Raw genomic sequence first — 22,159 nt, 5'->3', positions numbered from 1 at the left:
GAGCTGCTAAAACAGTATCACAGATTAAACTTTATTTTACTGTGATTTTGCATTTAGAGCAAAATCAGTGCTGCACCTTTATCATCAAACTTTAACCATTTATATCATCTTAGTTTGACAAACCGACTCTGAACCACATGAAAATGATTTTAACAATATATTTATTTCCATTTTTTTCTTACAAAACAATTCCCTCATAAACCAGAACACACAAAATGCATAAAGAAAACTGTACAGGTTCATGTCATGTCTGAATGTGTCCTATCTGGAACAATGTTATCTACAACAGTGGTTCTATCACACCGAGCAGCGCCGCTCTGCGCGCGCTGCCCTGCGCGCCGCCGCCCTGCGCGCCGCCGCCCTGCGCGCCGCCGCCCTGCGCGCCGCGGCCCTGCGCGCCGCGGCCTGCGCGCCGCTGCTCTGCGGCCTAAAACAGGAACACTGATCCACAGAACGACAGGAGCTAGCCAGAATCGCCCGCTAACGGCTGCTAGCAGCGGTGTGTCTTACTGAAAAGTGACTTTTACAAGCAGCTTTTGGGCGATCAGTGCGAGGTCAGAGGTCATGTTGCAGAGCTGTTTGGTTACATGCAGGACTCAGATTTAGACGGGAGTGAATTTGGATCGTTCTGTAGCTGGAACTTCAGGAAGCAGAGCCAAAAACTAGTTTAACATTTATTTTAAAAAATAAAACGACAGCATAATGTATTCGGACACGTTTGTCTTCTCAGTGCAACAGTGGTCTAAGAAACATCAACATCATGTTGATATTCTTAAAATTATCTTTAGTTTTAAAACCAGAACATTGCATTAGCAGCAAATATCCATCAGACAAACCTAGAAGTCTGTGAACGAATAATTAAACTGAACAAATAACTAAACTTAACTGGAGTTGCTACGTGCTAAAACCATGACATCTTAGTTTGTGGATCTCATTTTAAAGATGTTTGACCTGCCAAAATAAAAGCCGGCAACATTTCATTTGAATGGCTGTGAGTACTTGTGATCTGCCGAGATAAATTTCTGTTTTTCCTCATTTTATCGCGTTACAACCACAAACCTCAGTGTTTTTGTTTAGATTTATTGATATATTTTGGGAATATTATGTAGATTTGTGAAGAGGACGAAAAAAGCAAGAGTTAAAAAAAGTTTTCATGTTTTGTTTGGGACATTTCTACCAACTTTGGAGAAATAAAACTTATATTTGCTCTTTTTTGTGAAATGGTCCAGGCTCCGATTGGATTCTCAAGTCATGTTTTTGTTGAGATTTTTGAATTAAATCTGCGTTTTGCAGCTCTGCTTGCTTAGAGCCGGAAGGTGAATATTCACCTCGATCTTTTTCTGCCACACATTCGACCAACAACAGCTAAAAGTTTAATCTCTTCTGACTCAAACTTTCTACATGTTTTCTGTCATCTTCTGGTTTTTAAGTTGGTTTCCAAATCACCAGATGATCTTATATCGCACCTTTCTTTAAATTTAAAGTCATTTTAATGACATGCCAGAAAAACGATGGATTCACTGCAGTTTTCTCCCTCATGTTGCTGCGCTTTGCTAGTCAGCTGGCTCAAATAAAGCTTAGGAAAGGTTTAAATTGAATTTTGAGGAAAATGAAGCTAGCAAGCAGCAAGTCTGTTAAGCTGGCAGATAATCTAATTTTCCACCTGGTATTAGTTTGATGTAAATATAAAATTGTTAAATGTAAAATAAACCATTTCTCAGAATAATTTTCTTTTTGTCTCTAGATATGTGGAATCCTGTTCTAGTAATTTTGTATTTTATAACTTAATTTGTTGATTTTTTTAATACATTTGATCAGAGAAAAGAAGGCTTACTGCATTTTTATCCTACTTTAGGATGTTCTACGTACATTGAAATTTGTGGTCGTAACGTTGCAAATATGCAAAACGATGAAAAGTTTAATCTGTACTCACAGAAAAATCACATGAACCTCTGGAAACTCATGTAAAAACTCAATTCTGCCTCAAACTAAATAGTTGTGGCTGCAGACAAAACACCAAATGCACAAGTTAGCCGTTTAGCAAAACGCACAAATCTTCTAATGAGAGACGCTGAATGAGTGAGCTGCCTTCACGATCCGAAGGATCGACGTTTATAGTAACAACATCTTAGCTACATAATGTAGATTAAGGCATTGTGTGAATTTAGGGCAACTAAAACTAGTAAGTAAAGATTTGGATCTCTTGAATTTATCCACTGAAGCACCGCGGCTAATGAGGTTAGCTTAAACGTTTGAACAAAAGAAGCAAGGTTTCAGTCATGACGCACAGGTGACCTAAACAGATTTACTTTTATAATCACTCAAAAAACGGGATTAAAGCTATGTAAATGAATAAAACGTTAATTTTATTTATCCAAACAGTTTTCAGGTTTTGTTCTCAGATTTTAAACTCTTTAGCATTTTGTTCATACAGCACGTAACTGCACGAATAATTAATGTACACTGCAAAAACATACTATATTACCAAGTATTTTTAGTCTAGTTTCTAGCAGAAATAGCTTTTTACACTTGAATTAAGACAAAATTAAATTAAATATAACTTATTAGCAAGATACAGAAGCTTGTTTTAAGTAAATTTAACTGCCAGTAGAATCAATCAATCAATCAATCAATCAAATTTTATTTGTATAGCACATTTCAGCAGCAAGGCATTTCAAGGTGCTTTACATAAGGAAAAAACAAACTATGTGACATTAATAAATGGGTGAAAAGTAAAGATAAAAACATCAAAACTCACTCTAACCCTAATTTAGCCATAAGCAACTCTAACCAGGTGGTTTTAAGGTGATTTTTAAAGGCTCTCAGTGTTTCAGCTGTTTTACAGTTTTCTGGAAGTTTGTTCCAGATCTGTGGTGCATAGAAGCTGAATGCTGCTTCTCCTCGTTTGGTTCTGGTTCTGGGGATGCAGAGCAGAACCAGAACCAGAACCTGAGGGGTCCAGACAGTTGGTACAGTAATAACAGATCTTTAATGTATTGTGGTGCTAAACCGTTCAGAGATTTATAAACTAACATCAGTATTTTAAAGTCTATTCTCTGAGCTACAGGGAGCCAGAGGAGGGACTTTAAACCTGGTGTTATGTCTCCATCTTCCTGGTTTTAGTCAGAGCAGCTGCAGCAGCTTCTGGAGCAGCTGCAGCAGCTTCTGGAGCAGCTGCAGCAGCTTCTGGAGCAGCTGCAGCAGCTTCTGGAGCAGCTGCAGCTGTTTGATTGATTTATTAGTCAGACCTGTGAAGACGCTGTTGCAGTAATCAATGCGGCTAAAGATAAACGCAGGATGAGTTTCTCTAGATCGTGCTGAGACATCAGTCCTCTAATCCTGGAGATGTTCTTCAGGTGATAGAAGGCCGACTTTATGACTGTCTTAATGTGGCTCTGAAGGTTCAGGTCAGAGGTCATCACTACTCCCAGGTTTCGGGCCTGATCGCTGGTTTTTAGTTGTAATAACTGAAGCTGTGCATTGACTCTAGTTCGCTCATCTTTAGGTCCAAAGATAATAACTTCAGTTTTGTTTCTGTTCAGCTGGAGAAAGTTTTGGCACATCCACACATTGATCTGTTCTAAGCATCTATTCAGTGATTGGATGGGGTCAAAGGTCACCTGGTGACATCGTAATGTAGAGCTGTGTATCATCTGCGTAGTTATGGTAGCTGATCCTATGTCCTGTTATAACCTGAGCCAGTGGGAGAATATAAATATTGAAAAGAAGGGGTCCTAGGATTGAACCTTGGTGTACCCCACATGTGACCTTTGACCTCATTGAGAAGTTTCCGATTGAAACAAAGAAATCTCTGTTCTTTATGTAAGATTCAAACCAGTGGAGCTCTGGACCGGAGAGTCCGACCCAACTCTCCAGTCGATTCAGTAAAATGTCCTGATCAACACTGAGGTCCAACAGAACCAGAACCAGCACTGTGGTTCTCCCACAGTCTGTGTTTATATGGATGTCATTGAACACTTTGACTAGGCCGTCTCCATGCTGTGGTAACCATGGAAACCAGACTGGAAGGAGTCAAAGCGACTCATTATTGTTAGGAAGTTATTTAGTTGTTTAAAAACATATTTTTCAATAACTTTGCTGATGAATGGGAGGTCAGAGGTCAGAGGTCGGCCTGTAATTCTGCAGTAGTGATTTGTCCAGATTGTTCTTTTTTATCAGTGGTTTGATAACTGCTGTTTTCAGAGCCTGGGGGAAAAACACCTGAAGATGAGTTACTATTTGGATCAGATCATTAATGACTTAAAGAAACGTGAGGGTCGGACATCCAGACAGCAGCAACTGGAGCTTCACTGACTTAGAATTTCTTCTAGGGTTTTATAATTAACAAGAACTTTTTCATAAATATTAAGTAAACATTTACTTAAAACTAGCTTCTGTATCTTGCAGAATATATGTAATCCAGGGTAAAAACTGCCCTTAATCCCGCCTCTGCTGCTCCATTGGTTGGAGTGAGTCGGTCACACAGAGCATTCAGCCAATCAGAGCATCCGAGGTGGTTATTCAGGCTCCAGGTTTCCCAGTCAGGTGTGAAGGGAGAGCTGGAGACAAAGGAGCTACAGGTTGGTGCTTCCAAACAATCAGTTCATCTGTTTGTTATGCACTTTTTAAAAACTTACAACATAAAAATCATGAAGCTCTGGACACCCAGTGAGCCGTGAAGCCGCCATGCACTGACATTAGTGAACACAACGTTGTTTTATTAGCATGTTGGTGGTGGCAGCCAATGCTAACTGTTGATCATTGTTATGATCTACCTTCTTAAATTCAACATGTGTTTAAGATAATGATAAATCTTTATTGTCTGAAAGTTTAGATTTTGGATATAATTGCATTTATTTCTGTATGTAACTGAAAAAGTGTAGTTAACTAGCAGGCTGGTAATTTACTGGTCCTGTTTAGGGTTAAAGGATGGTGAGCTTCTGAGAACTGGCCGGGGTCAGGAGAACCTGAGACCCGCTCCATGCTGGTCCGGTAGGAACCTGACGGTCTGTATCATTTTCTCACCATTCAGACACACAATCCACTTTTCATCTGAAACGACTTGCGCTTGGACATCGTCATCTATGGACGTTTTGAATGTGTGTCGGTCAGACACTGTGCTGACCAGTGGAGAAATTCAAGACTGTTGTGCACAAATGTATGGAGGATCTACTGCAGTACTGTGTATATTTTGTATTTATTATTTTGGGTTCTATGCATGTTTTGTCCTGTGGTGTTCATTTTGATTTTCTCTTTAAAATACATGGTATTTTATTCTTTTGCTTTGTTTTTATTGATTACTGACCACAGTAGATGAATTTAGTCTCCTGATATATTCCATCTAGTCCCTTCATACACTAAATAGTGCTACATATACTTGTAAGTTTCGTCTTAATTCAAGTGTAATAATACACATGCACTAGAAGAAAAGACTAAAAATACTTGTCTAGATTGTGTATTTGCAGCGTATCTCCGTTTTGATTCCTGCTTTCTGCTGTTGAAGACGGAAAGTTAAAGTTTTCAGACTTTTTGATAACTGCTGCTGCTGTTATTCTAAATATGCAATTTTTCTCAATCATCTACAAATAGACCTAGAATCAGCGTTCTGACAAATCTCCTAATTTGAAACAAAAGTCGCTCATCAGCCGTTTCGGTCCGATATGCGATATGTCCATTAGCGTGTTGTCCAAGCTGAGCGCTGGTGTGCAGAGCAGCCCTGCTGCTGAGAGGCAGATGTGCTTAGTGAGGCTTTCTTGTTTCAGTCATTATTACAGAAGCTGCAGAGACGCCTGGCTGCTAATAGCTCATCATTGTAATGATTAGTGCAACTGCAGAAACACAATTACACCAAGAATGATGCAGTTCAGCTGGAGAAAATGTGCTATTGTCATACACAGAGTTGCTGGTGTTCATTTAGTAACTTCTCTAAGGATCCATGAACCCACTGCAGCGTAACGTCACACACCAGATCCCAGCTTCCTGCTGGAGGGCAAGAAGCTGTTCGCTAACGATGGCTAGCATTGCTTTTAGCTGCCAAGTTGTCAATAAAACGCAATCAATGTTAAATGTACGCCTGATGTATAAAAGAAAAAGAAAAAAAAACAGCTTTGCTGCTAATTGTCATCACTACAACTAGTTAAGGTAAGGAAAAAGTTTTAAAGTGAAAAAGTAGCTCAGTTATGCTAGCTTGACTATGACAAGCGTAACGTAGATGAGCTGCAGAAATCTGTGGGTTTTAGTTCAATTAAAAAGTAAAGGAAAAGGCGACCTAAGCACCAATTATAACAGCTCATCAGTTCAGCAGGTGTTTAAATTAGCTGACCAACCACCGCTGTGCTAGCTTAGCTGTTAGCAGCAGGAGCTAATGTACCATAGCGATCACTTAATAATCACCAAATAAACATCAAGCCTGAAATCATAAGACTGTTGCAATGTTCTGCTCTGCGTGGGAAATGTTTGACTGATTTTTGGTGTTGAGTCCTGGTGCATAAAGCGGCGTTGTCAGTTGCTATGGCAACCAGTCTGTGTGTAACGTAGTCGGCACAGAGCGAGAAAAGTGGTTTTGAGTTGTTCAACGTTTTCTTTGCGCGTTATTTTCCCTTTGCGGTGGCGCTCTGCACCGAGTTGATAACGGCTTCATGTAGCTGACGGTTCTACCAGCGACGGACGGGAAAGAATCGTCTTTTTGCCCTCCAGCGTTGTGCAGGAAACATTTTTAAAAAGCCCAGCATGCAACGGGTCCACAGGATTATCATTAACCCTACAGCTACCTTATATGGTCAGTGGTTTTGTATAAATTACATATTGCTAATGGTTTCCAAAGACACAGAAGATATTTTAAAGTTACACAGCTTGCTTGAACTTGCTTATGTTTTTAAAAAGCTTTACAGCCACAAAATATTTCTGAATCAGTTCCGCTGCCATGATTTAAACTCCTTTTCAAGAGATTTTGTAAACTCAAACTGCAGCCATGTTTCCCATCCAACGGGTCTGAAAAGTCCGTCGGTTTGTGTTTGAAAGAACGAAGGAAGGCGATTCCTGAGAACTTTTCTCTGAAGTGCACCAGGCTGATTATTGGACAGTTGGGCTTTCTTGCTTCTGTTGTTTAACAGAAACGCTGTGAACAAGCATTTAAGTTCCTCAAACAGCAGAATATTTGTCTTTCAGCCAGCTGACTGGCAGTGTGCAGAGAAAACTCCAAAGGCTTTTTTTCTGGCATCTCATTTAATTCTTGTAGACCGAACGTGTTGGCAGCCAAGTTTGCAGCACCGTAAAGTACCGTAAATTACCCAGTACCGTAATTCAGCGACACTTTGTGCCATCCGAGACGTTTGGCTTTCCAGCCGATGTCGGGTTATTACGGAAATTAATCCGAGGGCCGCTCTCAATAGACGGTAAATTATGAAAATTACTACTATAAAATATCCAGGTGGAGCTTTTAAACTTGGGGCTCAAAGGGTTAAACCATAACTTCTTAAAACGTTGGCGCCTGTAGCTGTAAGTCTGAATGGATGCACAAATGCTCACAGCCCATCAGACTGGATCAACAATGCTGCTTTTCCTCGGCGTAAACCGGAGCCGCTGCCCCGATGGATCGGCTAAGTGGCGTTTTTGGGCATCACCGCACGGCGCCGTGCTGCAGCTCCGAAGTAAACATGGGTAACGGCGAGTTGGGGGAGATTAAACCATTGTGGCGATCGCTACATCCTTTCTGTTTCCTCTGTGACTGGAGCATCCGTAGTTGCTTAATGGACCAATTGGACTCTTTGGACAGGCAACAGAAATGGAGGGAATTAGATAAGTGCATGAAGCCAACCTCTGCCAGCATGAATGAAAGCTTTCAGAGAGTACAGTACAATACCATGAGTGAACAGATGTTCGCTTTTAAAAGGACTCAGAACACTACACACTAGAGGCAGACGAGACGGACTGTTGGGTGACTATATGCAGCACTGGTGAGAACGACGAACATGAGATTAACAAAACTGGGAAAGCTTTTTATTCTTAAAAAAAAGTGAGCATTGTGCATAGTTCATAGTTGTTACTTTCGCCTCTTCAGGTACCTATTTGCTGTGATAACATGGAAGGAAGTGCAATAATGTACAATTCTGTATAGTTAAGTGCACATAGATCACTGTTGCACTGAACGGCATTGACACTTTCTCCCAATAGAAATATCACAACAGATTTTCTTAGTATTTTCTCTATTTTTAGGTTTACTTTTGATCCATCTCTCAGGCATGGTTCCCCTCTCAGTCCCAGGTTGGGTTCACATAAATCTTAATGATAGGTAATTTGGCCTGATTTCTCCTTTTCTCGTTTACCTCTAATTCTAAGTCTCCGTTTTTCCGGCTTTTCTTTTTTACTCATACCTCGCCAACCCAGACCACTGTGTTGGCTCTTTTGATGTCTGAAACCTCGCAGTGCGGCGTTCTCTGTTTGCCGTCCAGGATGAAGAGCGACTCAACCGACGGCGTCACCAGGTACTGTCCGAACAAGCCGCTGGAGACGATCACTCTGTTGGGCCCCCCCCACGGCCAGGCCTGGGCGGCCAGGGGCTCTTTGAGGCTCCGGAGAACCTCCGTGCATCCTGATGACAGATCGGCAAACAGCAGGTCTGAGCCCGACCCGGACACCGCCACCAACATGTGTTGGTTCGATTCCGTGAAAGAAGGCTGGAAAACCATATCGGAGACGCTTATGGGCTCGTCTAATTCCTGGTTTAGCGTTAGCTCTCCCTGGAAGGACACCGTCTGAACCGTCAGCTTGGAGCGCCTCGGGTCCGGCGTCACGACGTAGCGACCGTCTGGCGACACGTAAGCCTGGCCTGTGATGTTCTGATTGGGGCCGATGACGGTGTCCGTCACGCTGTCGACGAGGAGCTGGGCAGCAGCGCCCAGAAGGCTCTTGCTCTGGCACTGGATGAAGTAGAAGCCGCTCAGGTGTGTGTAGGCCATGCTGGCCGGGATGCAGCTGTAGTTCTTCAGGCTGATGGTCTTGACACGGTGGAAGGTCTCCAGATCAATCTTGTGGAGCGCCGGCTCATCTTTCAGGAAGACGAATGCAAACCTACACAGACGAAGATCAAACAGGAGGTTAATTGCCTGTCGAGGCCTTTTTGGAGGGGACAGGATTATTACACATGGAAATTCTCATTAAAATTCTCATTTGCTCTGATTGAGCAAGCAGTCAGGCTACTGGAGAGTCTGAGGTCAGACATGGCTGGTTTACCTCACGTGAGTTATGATGAGGTTAGTTGGAGGGATGAAGAAGTCCGTCACCCTTTGGAAAGTGGTTCGGACGGCATGATGAACTTCACCCACACTGGCTTGAGGAATTACCTGGAAACACCAAAAATATGCAGAAACTTGAGCTTTCTGTAAACTTTGCTGTACATATCGGCGCCATCTTGGTAGGCAAGCACAGCGCAAAGAATAGATGAACCATGGCTTCCAAACCAAACATAATGGCTGCTGTTGGGATTGAAGGATGTCAGACGATCTCCTACTATGACATATTTCACTACTTGGTGAACAGGAAGAGTTTGTACAACATGGAGGAGCTTTGTAAAGGATGTACAAACTCTTAGGGGAATAAGAAGGTGACAGGCAGAGTGAGTACAGGTAGCAACATCCACATAGGCTACATGTCTGTCTTAGCTAGCAGAATAAAGCTACTTAAGCTAAGCTAATTTTGCAGTACGTACTACAGTAAATATCACTGATATTTCAGTTTTACCCAGAGGTGGATGGACTACTCATATTGTACTCAAGTACATCATGTACTTGTATTGTTTATAAGTCGATAGGAACGAGGTGAGAGCTTGTTCTAAGCTTGTTGTCATGACAACTCCATAGCAACTGTCACTGCAGTTATTCTACCTACCAAAATGGCCGTCAGCTACAAAGTTTCCGTAAGTGTGACACCACATGAGTTGTGTGTTGATCCAGCAGCAATTTCTAAATGTTTGCGGTCCAATCATATTCTGTTTTACTGTAAACGGAAAATCCGCTTGTTTTATTCAGAGAAGCAAAACAAATTATTTACTTAAAAGAAGCTATTTTTGCTGAAAAGTTACTTTTAAGTTGGTTTATCTTATTTCCAGTGCGCCAAGATATTTCTACTGGAAAGTAAACCAAAATTACATGACAGATGACAAGCGTGAACATAAAAACGATTTTTTTCAGGCTGACTTTGACAACTATGGAACACCAACACGCTTAAATGATAAAAAACAACATTTTTAAATTCACAAACTTTGCTGTAGATTAGTTTTCTGTTCAAATATATAAATGAATCCCTTCCGATAAGCAGTATGTGATATTTCAGCTCCTCCTGAATTCCTTGCGATTAGTTTTTTTTTCTCGTCAGGTAGAACGAAGGCTCATCTGTCGGATCCTAACCACCAGAGCTTGTTCAGGCGACACCCTCATACATCCTGGAGCAGATAAACATCTGCAGTTTATGACCTGAGCCGATGATATGTGGCTCTGCCTCGGTTCTCTGTAACGGCGTCTCACTCAGAGATGGTTGTCTCAGGAGAACAAGCCACTATAAAAGCCTCATCTTTCATGTCATCCTCCTGGCTCTGAATCGGCAAGTTTGCAAAGTGAAGCGAACGTTCATCGACCTTTGATTCGCCTCGGAAAGTTCTCAAAACGCGAATCATCCTGCACATCATGGCGGTCGGGTCAAATCGGACCAAAGTGTTTGAACCGCTGTCGTCTTTACGATGCAGACGTTTGTCCTTCTGTCCCCCACAGGAGACTCAGTTTGTTTAAAATGACTATTTTGTTATTCTCTGTTGCTAATATCAATTATTGGCATTTTGGTCGTTAAAATACCAAAATTTCCACTTTATAACTTTATACACTGCTCAAAAAAATAAAGGGAACACTCAAATAACACATCCTAGATCTGAATGAATGAAATATAATTGCCAATAATTTCCATCTGTTGTCTTTTCCATTTGCACAACAGCAGGTGAAATTGATTGTCAATCAGTGTTGCTTCCTAACTGGACAGTTTGATTTCACAGAAGTTTGATTTACTTGGAGTTATATTGTGTTGTTTAAGTGTTCCCTTTATTTTTTTGAGCAGTGTGTATTTTGGTCCATCTGATTATGTGATTTTTGAATATTAAATGATTTGATCAGTTACTTAGTATTTGACTAGACTTTTCAACTCTTCAGTAATTTCTTGGACGGCTGTTTTTTTGTACTCTGACTTCAGTAATATTGGATTTTTTGGGTATTCTACCAACCGCTGATCTTTCTAACCAACCCGTGTGCCTCACAGGAACCAACTGAAGTCAGACTTTATTGAACCGCCTCCTTCTTGGGTGGACAAAAAAACAAAACAAGTTATTAATGCCACAGTCCCACAAAATGCTCTTTTTACATTTCTCTGGACAGAGCAGCTTTTTCAAACAGAACACAGCCACGTTTTGAAGGAAGAAAGAGAAAAAACCTCGTTAACAAAATGCCATTAGCAGCACTGCAGAGCTGTGATGGGAGTTAATGAGTTTAATCTACAATCACTCATGTATTATTAGGCAGCCGCCGTGCTGCAGGTGCTCTCCATTAAGGCCACAGGCGCCTTTGTTAAAGCTCAACCACTCAGCGACCCGCTGGAGTCTCACTCCGACCCAAAACCAAAAACTGGTTCTGGCGCAGCACAGAGTATTCACTCTGCAGGATTTGGACGTTTCTAAATGTAATACTAATCCTAACAATGGTTCCATTAATTCGTCATTTAGAAAATTCAATAAACCTTCCAAGGCGTTTTAATATTGCCGCACGTCACACTGGGTTACTCTTCTGAGAAGCAATAAGCCGTGTTATGGATTATATTATGGATTATGAGGGAAAACACTTGATCAGTGTTTCTAAATTAAAAGTGTAACTTAAGAGAATTAGCTATAGTCTCCCAGATGCCTCAACTTTGTTTTTCTCCACATTATTTCACTCAAACCTCATTATAATTGCAATTATTTGACATATTCATATTCACATTTTCTTGCTTCATTAGTGAATTTATTGTGGTCTCATTTGACCTTTCACCTTTTAACCACCATGGCAACTTGTATTAACCAAACAACGGTTAATACAAGTTTGTTTAAATGATCATTTATTCAAAAGTATATTATGAATGTGCTCTTTTTGGAGACAGTTAATCCTCATATCAGTTTTCTATTGGCCCTTTGCTCGTGATGTCACGCTCTCCAGAACGTCATGTAGCCTAGCATGTATGGAAACAACCGTTAGCATCTCTGTACGTGTTTCAGGGGAAACGCCGTTTATGACGCTGATAAATCGTGAATTCAGGTAAAGTCGGTAATTTGATCGACACTCAGGAGGTTCAGGTCGGTTTAGAAACTGTTAAACTAAACCCCGTTTATGAGCCCAACCAGGTGAGTCACGTTCAAATTAACTCGAACAAGAAGAAACCATGAAAAACCGTTTTCAGCCGCTCTGTCCGATTCTCCCTCCATCATGGCGCCTCGAATGATTCAGCAGCTGCTCATCCCCTTTAGGGTGAAAGGTACTTTTATTTACTTTTATTCACTGAATGCTGTTCATACAGATGTGTACAGTTATAATTTTATCTTTTTAAAGGCCATTTATCGCCCTGACCTTTAGGTGACCTTGCCTGGACGTCTTTCCTACCATTATTTCCCGTTTCTCCCGTTTTATTCTACTCTGTTGTGTTGCTTTTCTCTTTGCTTTCAGCCGTGTTGTAGAAATGAGCTGATTATTTCACCATGTCTGTCCGTCTGTCTTCTCCTCTTGTCTTTAATGAATTGACGACGACTCTCCTCTGATATTTACTCAGAGTTATTGAACCGTCCTGAATCCCAGCTGCTTAGGAAAACCACCGACGTGAATCTGCACAGCAGCGGATCTCAAAGCGTCGCACGTGAACGAGCCGCTGGAGCGAAGCCTCATCGCTGCTGCCAAACGGGTCAGTTACTTTCACTTCAAACTATATTAACATCATCAGAACATTTATTTGCGTTGTGATCCATGTAGCCTGCGATCCATTATGCGGCTTCCATGCAGATTCATGCTCTGCTCTCTAATTATTCATGACTTCTGGAGGTAGAAAAACATTTCTGTGCTAAACGTCTCGCCTTCTCTCTCTGGTCGTTTCAGATTAAATGAGGCTGAAATTATTTTTGTCTGAATAAAATATTTGAATCAAATCCAAATCATTTACCAACATAACAAAAGCTGAAGCGCTAAAAACTAAAATAAATGGTACTTTTTAATTCTGCACTCAGACTTTCAGCCTGTTTGGCCTCACAGATGGTGAGTTTTCCATAGAGGCACCTTTAGATCTGCAGAAAGACGAATATCCAATAGATGCTTTACAGCAAAGCATCAGCATGACGAGGTGAATTCAGGCGACCATTTAAGGACAAGAAAACCTTTTTTTGCTGCTGTAACTTTTAACTTAAATCCTAACAAATCATTTTTATCAGGTTCATTTTCTGGAAGTTTATTTTCTGTCACATATGCGATCGGCTGCAAAGTCAGCGAGTTCCTCTGGGAAACGTTTTAGCTGCTGGTAGAACGAAGTGATTTATAATAAAGTTAAATTTTCTGTGACATCTTTAAGTCTTTGTTTTAATCAACACAGTCTCAGAATCAGTTTGGTAAAAGCTTTTGGAAACGTCTCCCGAGATTCACACTAAAAGTTTGACGTCAGATAAACATCCAAAACATACAACGAGAAATTACTCAGAAAATGAATATCGCCCATTATAAAGTTTATAGATTTAATTATTATTCAAAGCTGGAGGAGAGAAATGAGAGCAGGACTCTGGAGAATCTAGAAAACTAAGAGAAACTCTGGAGCATTAAACGCTGCGCTGTTGGTAAAAGGTTTAAATCGACAGCAGGAGGACCAGCACTGTGAGGGAGTTTATTAAGTATTTACAATATATTCTTACTTTTAAATGTATTTCAAGTCTTTTTCTTTATGATAAACCTTCACGTTTTTCCACCTGGACTCATGAGAAACGATCCAGAGTGAATCATTCACCTCTAACTGCTCATTCAAACAGAAACATGATACATCTGATTTCATATCACCTCTGCGTATTTGTTAGAGCAAACGGACAGAACTTCCCCAAAGACGAGCAGAACCCGGCTGCGATGGGACCCCCTCCCTTCATCCCTCCTTCCCTTCATCCCTCCCTCCCTCCCCTCCCTCCCTTCATCCCTCCCTCCCTCATGTTTGTTCCAGAGATTACCATCAGCTCCCCTGCTGCTCAGCAAACACAGAACTTTAAAACAACACCATCATCGACCCTCTGCCGCCGCGCGCTGCTCCCTCATCTGGGCCGGTCCCCGGAGGAGGATTAAACACAGCCACACCTGCGATCATCCCTCATCTGTGAAGCCTCCAGCACCAGCGGTCCGGAGGGACGCCAGGCGAGGAGCCTGCAGCTGCGGGCCGCGGCTTCCTGCTAACCGCTACAAAACATGGACAATTTAGCTGCTGCAACGCGTCACGTTTAAATCTCACAAACACAACTGAGCTCAATTAGTTACCAGGAACGGGTTCCTCACTCTGAGCCCTGGGCGTGAAAACGAGGCAGCAGCGCTGCGTCAACAATCAATACCTGCTGCACTGACTGACTTTACAGAAATAAATGTGCTTAATGGAAACATAAACTCGTGTTTTTTCATAAAAAAGCTCCAGGATGATGTGAGTTTTCATGGATATGTCGCTAACAGGATGTTACTACTGCCAAAAACCACAAAGACAACAGGAAGTAGTCTTCTTCTTGGTTTGTAGTTTGTTTTTTCAGCTGTGAGGATCACAGTTCTTTAAAAGTTTTGTTTCATTCCAACGTGTTGAATCCATCACTCTTCTGGAAAATCAACCACTAGTTTCCGCCAACCCAGCCGCTCCCAAGTGGGCGGGGCTTATCGCCCCAACACCTGAATAAGACACTGCTGGCTCCTCTGATTGGCTGTTCACATCCACCTCATTTTTATTTAATGTCGTTTAATGGAAAAACCACAATTACAAAATACAGACAAAGATTTGTGGACATTTGATATTTTCCAAATTGAGATCAGAGTATTGGAAAATTAAATGATCATGGCTGATCAATATGTGTCGTCTTACCTGGAGTGTTGGGTGAGTTTTGTCCATGTCGCCCCAGGTAAGAATCCACACCTGGTCATGTGACTTATCGTAGAGCATCTTCACAGGAAACGGGTCTGTTGGCACCGCCTACAGGTCCAAACGAGAAGGAACAGCAGCGATAATTCAGAAGAAAACTGGAAAAGTCTGTTTGTAAAGGCTTCAACATGACAGTGTCATTATGTTGAGTTAAATCAAATTTGTTCCATAAAGAGAGAGACCATTGATCTGTGCTGCTGGAGGAAACCCTACAGACTAGCCCAAAGTGCTTTGGAGCCTCTAACACAGGGGTCCCCAAACTTTTTCCTGTGAGGGCCACATAACTTTTCCCTTCTGTGGTGGGGGCCGGAGTCAGTTTGTAACAGAAAAAGTGTTACACAGTTATCACCTGCGATGCCGGAAATTGTTGAGGAGGGGAGGGGGTGCGCGCGTTTCTTGATTGATTTTTACCCAGAGAGCACATGGGCAAAAACCGTTAGTGAAACCGTTAGTCACTGGGACTGACTAGTATATATTCCATTGAGGGAAAGTAACTAACATATGAATTCCTCATATGTTAACATAAAGGCTTGTTTTGAAGTATAAGCTGCTACTTGCAGGCATTGCTTCGAAGAACTCGACCTGGAATGCGGCGTTCATAACAAACACGTGTTCATCTGCTCAGCAATGCGCCATGCAAAACAAAACACCCACAGTTTACAGGACACACTTCCTGCTAAAGAGCCCCCTGGTGGTTGAAGAAAAATCCACATATTAACCGGAAAATACAATATATGAAAAATATATATTGTTCAGGGGGCCGGACCAAATGTGGAGGCGGGCCGGATCCGGCCCGCGGGCCGTAGCTTGGGGACCACTGCTCTAACAGGTCCGTCTTCCCATCAACATCTGGCTAAACAGCAGATCTGTGGAGTTAGCAGCTGCTGTGGGTTCTGCTTTACTGGACTTTTGACCTCTTGTCTTTTATTTGCAACAACAAACCAGATTCTGTTAAGACTGCAAGGCGTTTGAAATATTTAAAATAGTCTCTGAATAAAAAGTCAATTTTAATAATATAAAGATATGCAAATAACAACCAGGTTTGGCCCTTGGCAGCCCATGAAGTGAGCTTTGGGTTTCCTCTGTCCAGCTGAGCAACGAACAAATACAAGGAAAGATGAACTTTCATTTGTTAACTACAGCTAACAGGAGGCGTCGCTATCAGATTTAAGATGCTGCGAACTCAAAGCTTCGCTCAGGTTACAGATTTTATTTTTCCTTTTGGACTTGAGCTGCTCTGAAACCATCAGATTAATTATCCTGCTGCTTGGAGGCTTTTAATGTTGCATTCAGTGCAGACTAATAACCAAGAAATGCTTCGGATGCGTTGATGAAGCCGAACGGCAGCCGAGATAAACTCTGCGTGAACAACAGGTTTAGAGTCAGCAGAGGAAAACGATGAGCTGCAGAGCAGAAACGGCTGTACTGTATGTACTGTATGCTGCTGGAGACGCTTTAATGTTTCTGTCTGAAATGCAACATGAGCAAGAATAGACAGAATACGCAATAAAGCCAGGAGAGGAAAGAACACGGAGGGATCGGCGAGGTGAGGGAATAAACCTCAGATCTGCTGCGATGTCAACAACAAGGAATAACACAATCCATTACCTGGTCTGCGGCCGGGAGCTGCTGACACGCTCACCAGCAGCTCCCCTGTCAGTAATGGGGGGTGCAGCCCTCTGCTCCGCTCCGGTCAGCCGAGTGTCAACTCAGCGCGAGTCCGTGAACGCTTCGAGGAGAAGCTGGACGCTCTGCGTGTTTTCAGTGTGATGGGAGCAAAGGTAACGCTGAGGGCGGGCCCTCGATCCTGCAGCCTGGGAGCCAGTCCACCACTTAAGGGCCAGCATGTTGAAAACGATGGAGCAGGAACTTGGAGGTGACCTACTGACCAGGAAGGGGTCGGTCTAAACATCTCCATTCAAATCCTTAAAGAGATTTCAGTTCTGCCTCCGTCACTTTAAATCCAGACAAGCTGCTGGCCACGCCCCCAACTCAACGTTCACACCAGGAAACGGCTGCAAACAGATGAACTACTATACAACCTTTGAAAAGCAGGAGTGGAGCCTCCTGCTCAAACAACCCGAATGCAGCAAGGAAGTGGTTTCTGGATGTCTTTTCCAGCAGCCATTGTACAATGCATACAGCGGGAAAACCAACTGACCAACAGTGCTGGTTGCTAGGTGATGGCTCTGCTGCAGTTGCTAGGTAACAGGCAGTGCCTGCTGTGACGTTAGATTCAAGTTTTTGAAACGACTCATTTTCCAGAAACCAAGAAATATTAACATATTGCCAACAAGCGGCTGTTTTTTTGTTTTGTTTTGTTTTCAGAAGCAGCTAAGATGAATTACATAATGTACAAAATGTGAATTTTGCAAAATGTCCGTTTTAAAAATGCTCTGGTCCTGGATTCTGCCGTCTCCTCTCTGCTCCCGAGGGACATTTTTGAAAGAGAAGTGCATTGTGCCCTGAGACACCAGAGAGGGAGAAGAAAGAGGAGGAAGAGTGGAGGATGCATTAACCCTCTGCAGCCAGAGGTCAGCCAGAGGTCAGCCAGGTGGAGCCGCGGCGCTCAGAGAGGGCGATGAAGGATGGGAAAGTGGTTTTCCAGTGTTTGATGGAGTAAAACAGGAAAGTGGGCAGCTGGTGGGTCACAGGATGAGAAAGGTTGAAGCAAAGAGTCAGGAAAACATCTTTATGGACACAGCGCTGCCTTTCTCCTTCCACTACAGAACCATTATTATCCTTAATAAAAGGTCAAATGTTATATTTGTTAAAATTAGAAGTTCTGTTTGATCCGATTCTGTCAGATATAACAGAATATAAATTCTGTTATATCTGACGGAATTTGGGATTTATTTAAACATGCAGAACCGAGAATAGATTAAAAAAATATGATTGTAAACAAAATGGTGTTAACAATATTTCAAAGTGTATCAAAGTAACGAAATGAAAGTTTGTGAAGAAAACAAATAAGAACTCAAAGATCCCAAAAAGCTGCTCGCTAACGGTGATTAGCATCGTTATTAGCTGTGAAGTTGTAAACATAACGCGCTAAATCTTAAATGTTCACCTGATATATAAAATAAAAATGGACGCAAAGCTTTGATACTAAGTGTTAACACTGTGACAAGGTCAGGAAAAGCTTTAATTAAACAAAAGCAGAGGGAAGCGGGTCAGTTATGCTAGCATCACTATGACGACCTAAACACGGAGAGGTGCTGTAGAATTTGGTGCGTTTTGGTTCAGTTAACAAAATGAACTAAAACACTGCTGCTCTACTGATGACCTCCAACAGATCATCAGTAGAGCAGGCGTTTAAATTAGCTAACCGCCGCTGCGTTAGCTTAGCTAATAGCAGCAGTAGCTGATCTATCACAGCGATCACTAATTAATAATCTCAAAATAAACATCGAGCCTGAAAACATGAAACTGTAACGAACTGCCTCGTTACAGCCTCTGCTCTGTGTGGGAAATGTTCGAGTGTTGAATCCTGATAGTGGCGTTGTTGACAGTTGCTATGGCAACGAGTCTCCTTGTAGCACAACCGAGACGGAGAGCGAGAAAAAAAGTGGTTTTGAGTTTTTGTTCAACGGCTTTTTTTGTGTTATTTTTTTCCCGTTTGCTGCAGCGATCCAAACTAACAGCAGCCTCATCTCCAGGTTTCATTCAGTTAACGGTTCTGCTGCAGCAGCAGCGCCGCTGCGGGCGGGAAGGAAAAGAATCGTCTTCTCGTCCTCCAGCGCAAACGACAACATGCAAAGATGTCTGAACTAATAAATCACCATAAATTCTAAAACCAAACCAAACCTCAAAGTAAAAAAAAACTAATTAGAAACAAATTGTTCCTGACTGGGAGAAAAATCTCTTAATTATTGTAAATCAGAACCTGAGATTGAAAATGAGCAACATTTCAGCAGCAGAGTTTGTGTTTGGATGACCTTTGACCCGTCTCTGGCCTCTTGTTCATAATCCCTCCGTGCATTAAGTCCCGTTTCCCCACATGGATAACGAGGCCGTTCAACAGGCTCTGCTGCCTGCACAGCCGCTGTCCCTCTTCCTCTTTGTCTCTTACTCAGCTAATATCCTTCCTCCTCTCCCACCTCCTTCGCCTCGAGTTCGGCCAATTTCCTCTCTTCCTGCTCCTCAGTATAAATGACGCCGACCCTCCGAGGGGCCCTGAGGGACTCGGGCTCTAAACAGCCGTTCCAGGTAAGATAAATGGCAGCGCAGGCGGCACCCACCTGGGCAGCACAACGCTGCAGGGAGCCGGATTCATCTTACCTGGCAACGCGCATCTAAAGATGTTAGCAGCTTATCTGAGGATAAGGGGTCAAAGGGCACACTGCAAAAATAAAGCAAAATCAACTAACAAGCAAGAACTATGAGCTTAATATCGATGAACGGCTTGTTCCTTATTATGACGAGATACTTTCAGTAAAATAATCTGCCAGTAGAAGCAGAAGTTTGCCATCAATATTAAGGAATTACTGATCAAACCAAGATGGAAAGCTGCTTGTAAATGAGTTTTCTCTGATTGCATTAAGATATTTGCTCCAGATGAACCAAAAACACTTTGGAAGATTTTATGTTTTTGCAGAACATTTTGCAGAAGCATGAATAAATCTGGAACTTTTCCAGATTTTGTCATTACAAACACAAACTTCAAAGAATGTAACTTGTATTTTATTTAAATGATGATTCTTCACTAGTCAAACCAAGAGACTCAACTTTAGGAAATAATCTGTGTTGCTCTAATCTCAGCATAAACGCAGCTCTTCTAGAGGATATGGGCAGATAAACCATGAAGACAAAGACAGACGTAGAGACGCCTACAGCAGAGCTCCGTTATTAAAACAATATTTCAAGCCTTCGACGGATCACCGACCGATCCATTATCTGAAACCTTCAGCACGTCTAATCCAGCTTCCTGTAGTCTGTGCAAACTCTCCTTCAGCTAAACCTGTTAGCTTAGCGCTAACAACCAACCAGAACAAGAGAAAGTCTGGACCAGACAAACCACTGAGTCGGTGCATTTATTGGGTTTTTCCTTTGGGAACAACAGTGGAACCATTTTAACATATTTTACTGTCCAGAAGGATACTGATCAAATTATCATTTAATATTTAAAAATTACATCAAAAACATAAAATTAAGTGAGAATTTTGGTATTTTAAGAACAAAAATGATAATAATTCATAATGAAATCAGGCAAAATAAAAATGTTTCCAAATCAATTTCTTTGAATAAAAACTTCATAAACCTGCAGCTGTGAGTCTGAATCTGGAGGATTTCAGGCTAAAACATGTTTGATTTTCATTCAGTGGGAAGAAAATCCAGAAATGTTCCTCAAGTAAAAATGAAATGCACATGTAAGTTACTGATGAGTTTCTAAAGCAGATCTGTGTTTATAGACGCAGCTCCTCTCACCTGAACCACTTTCTGGGCCTGGATGTCGACGACCAGCAGGCGGCTCTGGAGCGGCTGGGTCACGTAGATGTACTTCTCCCTGACGTTGACGGCCGAAGACCAAACGCAGCGCTGCGGAGACACGCCCTCCCCTTTGGGACACATCTCCTCCTGAGGAAACCAGGACAAACAAGCAGAAACGTTGGCAGCAGGAGATTCACAGGACCTGGGATTAGGGCTGAAACGATTCCTCGAGTGATTCGAGAACCTCGATTATTAAAACTCCTCGAGGAAAATTGACCTGCCTCGAAGCTTCGTTAATTTATGTTTTATCATTTAGCGCACCGTGTTTCAGCCGGAACATTATCTGCGTTGCGCGGAGCTCTGACTTCCGCCTCTGAGTTGTTGACGGAAGCTACGTGTTAGCGGCATAACGTCCAATCTTCAAGTTCGGCCCGCGGGGATTTTACTGATTGGTGATAATTACGGGTTTCCATCGTTTTTGTGGGACCAATAAACATCCTTAAAATGACCGGCGCGATGCCGGGAGTTCGGCAGCCTTTCTGCTCCGGAGCTGCTGGTTGAACGGCGGGAAGAAGCTGAGGAGGATTTCTACAGGTGAGCGGAGAGACTGAACACGGCGGGCGGCTGAGGGTTGATGCTTACAGGGTCAGAGCAGCTTTACGGACGAACCGCACAATAAACTGATATCATCCCGGTCTGAACAAACGGGAGGCGGAACATGGCTGGTAGATGAGTTTCTGAACGGAGGAGCCGTAAATATCCCGTGTTGCTCCCCCGGTCTACAAAACAGTAACTGGTAGGGAAGCTCAAAGGTGGAAAAAATAGACTGATGTTGATATCCGATAGTAACACTGGTGTTATGGAAGATTCACCAATATTTTATTTCATAATTGTTTTTATCCGATTACTCGATTAATCGTAAGAAAAATCTATAGATTACTCGATTACTAAAATAATCGTTTACAACAGCCCTACCTGGGATCATCACCCAGTGATTCAGGCCCTTTAAGAAGCAACATCAGTTTCACCTCATCTGAGGATGCTAAAGGTCAGGGATGCTAAAGGTCAGAGCTTTACCCGTGTAGTGCAGTCATCACTTTATGCCCCCAGTACAAACATTGACCCTTGACCTGATGTGAAAAAGTCTTCAGCTGTAAAAAGCTCCTGTGCACCAAAACTCTAAAACTGTTCATTTTATTAGCTACTGATTATATTTTACAATTAAAACGTGTATTTTAATTACAAAGTGAACTAACGCCAGTCCAGATTACTTAAACCTTTAGTTTGGCGCCAAAAATAATTTTGTAACCAAATCGTAGCGTTAGCATTGCTAGCTAGTTGCCGTACTTTTATGAATCCTTCACATCTTTTCTGTCACTTCAATTATTTAAAAAAGATTAAAAACTGGTTCTGATTAGGAGCATAATGAAGAGCCGCTGTGACACAGACTGCTACAGGAGAGCCACAGCCACCACAACCGACGACTGAAAAACACGAAATCAAGTAGCTGTGGATTAGTTTATTAGTTTCT

At 42.2% G+C, this 22,159-nt stretch overlaps 1 protein-coding gene and 1 long non-coding RNA gene across 6 annotated transcripts in view; one reads left to right on the top strand and one right to left on the bottom strand.

Annotated features, from left to right (window-relative positions):
* LOC103475325 (uncharacterized) overlaps positions 1 to 20,732 on the top strand; it is a 37,854-nt gene extending 17,122 nt beyond the window's left edge. The window contains exons 4-5 of one of the 3 annotated variants that reach the window (XR_014090772.1): positions 12,835 to 12,963; positions 20,610 to 20,732. This is a non-coding gene — a long non-coding RNA (uncharacterized LOC103475325). Of the gene's footprint in view, positions 1 to 12,834; positions 12,964 to 14,113; positions 14,215 to 14,250; positions 14,798 to 20,609 lie in introns of those variants that run through there. The other 2 variants (XR_014090773.1, XR_014090771.1) reach the window with 2 other exon arrangements.
* The window catches only part of fstl4 (follistatin-like 4), a 216,756-nt gene continuing 194,741 nt past the window's right edge, over positions 145 to 22,159 (bottom strand). For all 3 annotated transcript variants that reach the window (XM_081615150.1, XM_081615149.1, XM_008426985.2), the window contains 4 exons: positions 20,626 to 20,775; positions 15,142 to 15,249; positions 9,232 to 9,341; positions 145 to 9,069 (listed from right to left, as the gene is read on the bottom strand). In XM_081615150.1, the coding sequence (XP_081471276.1) occupies positions 8,367 to 9,069; positions 9,232 to 9,341; positions 15,142 to 15,249; positions 20,626 to 20,775 (1,071 nt within the window). In that variant the 3' untranslated portion in view covers positions 145 to 8,366. The remainder of the gene's footprint in view (positions 9,070 to 9,231; positions 9,342 to 15,141; positions 15,250 to 20,625; positions 20,776 to 22,159) is intronic.

Source organism: Poecilia reticulata, chromosome 14 (genome assembly GCF_904066995.2).
Source record: "Poecilia reticulata chromosome 14, P_reticulata-male-v2, whole genome shotgun sequence".
Taxonomy (NCBI): domain Eukaryota; kingdom Metazoa; phylum Chordata; class Actinopteri; order Cyprinodontiformes; family Poeciliidae; genus Poecilia; species Poecilia reticulata.
Note: the sequence above shows the minus strand (reverse complement) of the source record. Positions and strands in the feature narration are given on the sequence as shown.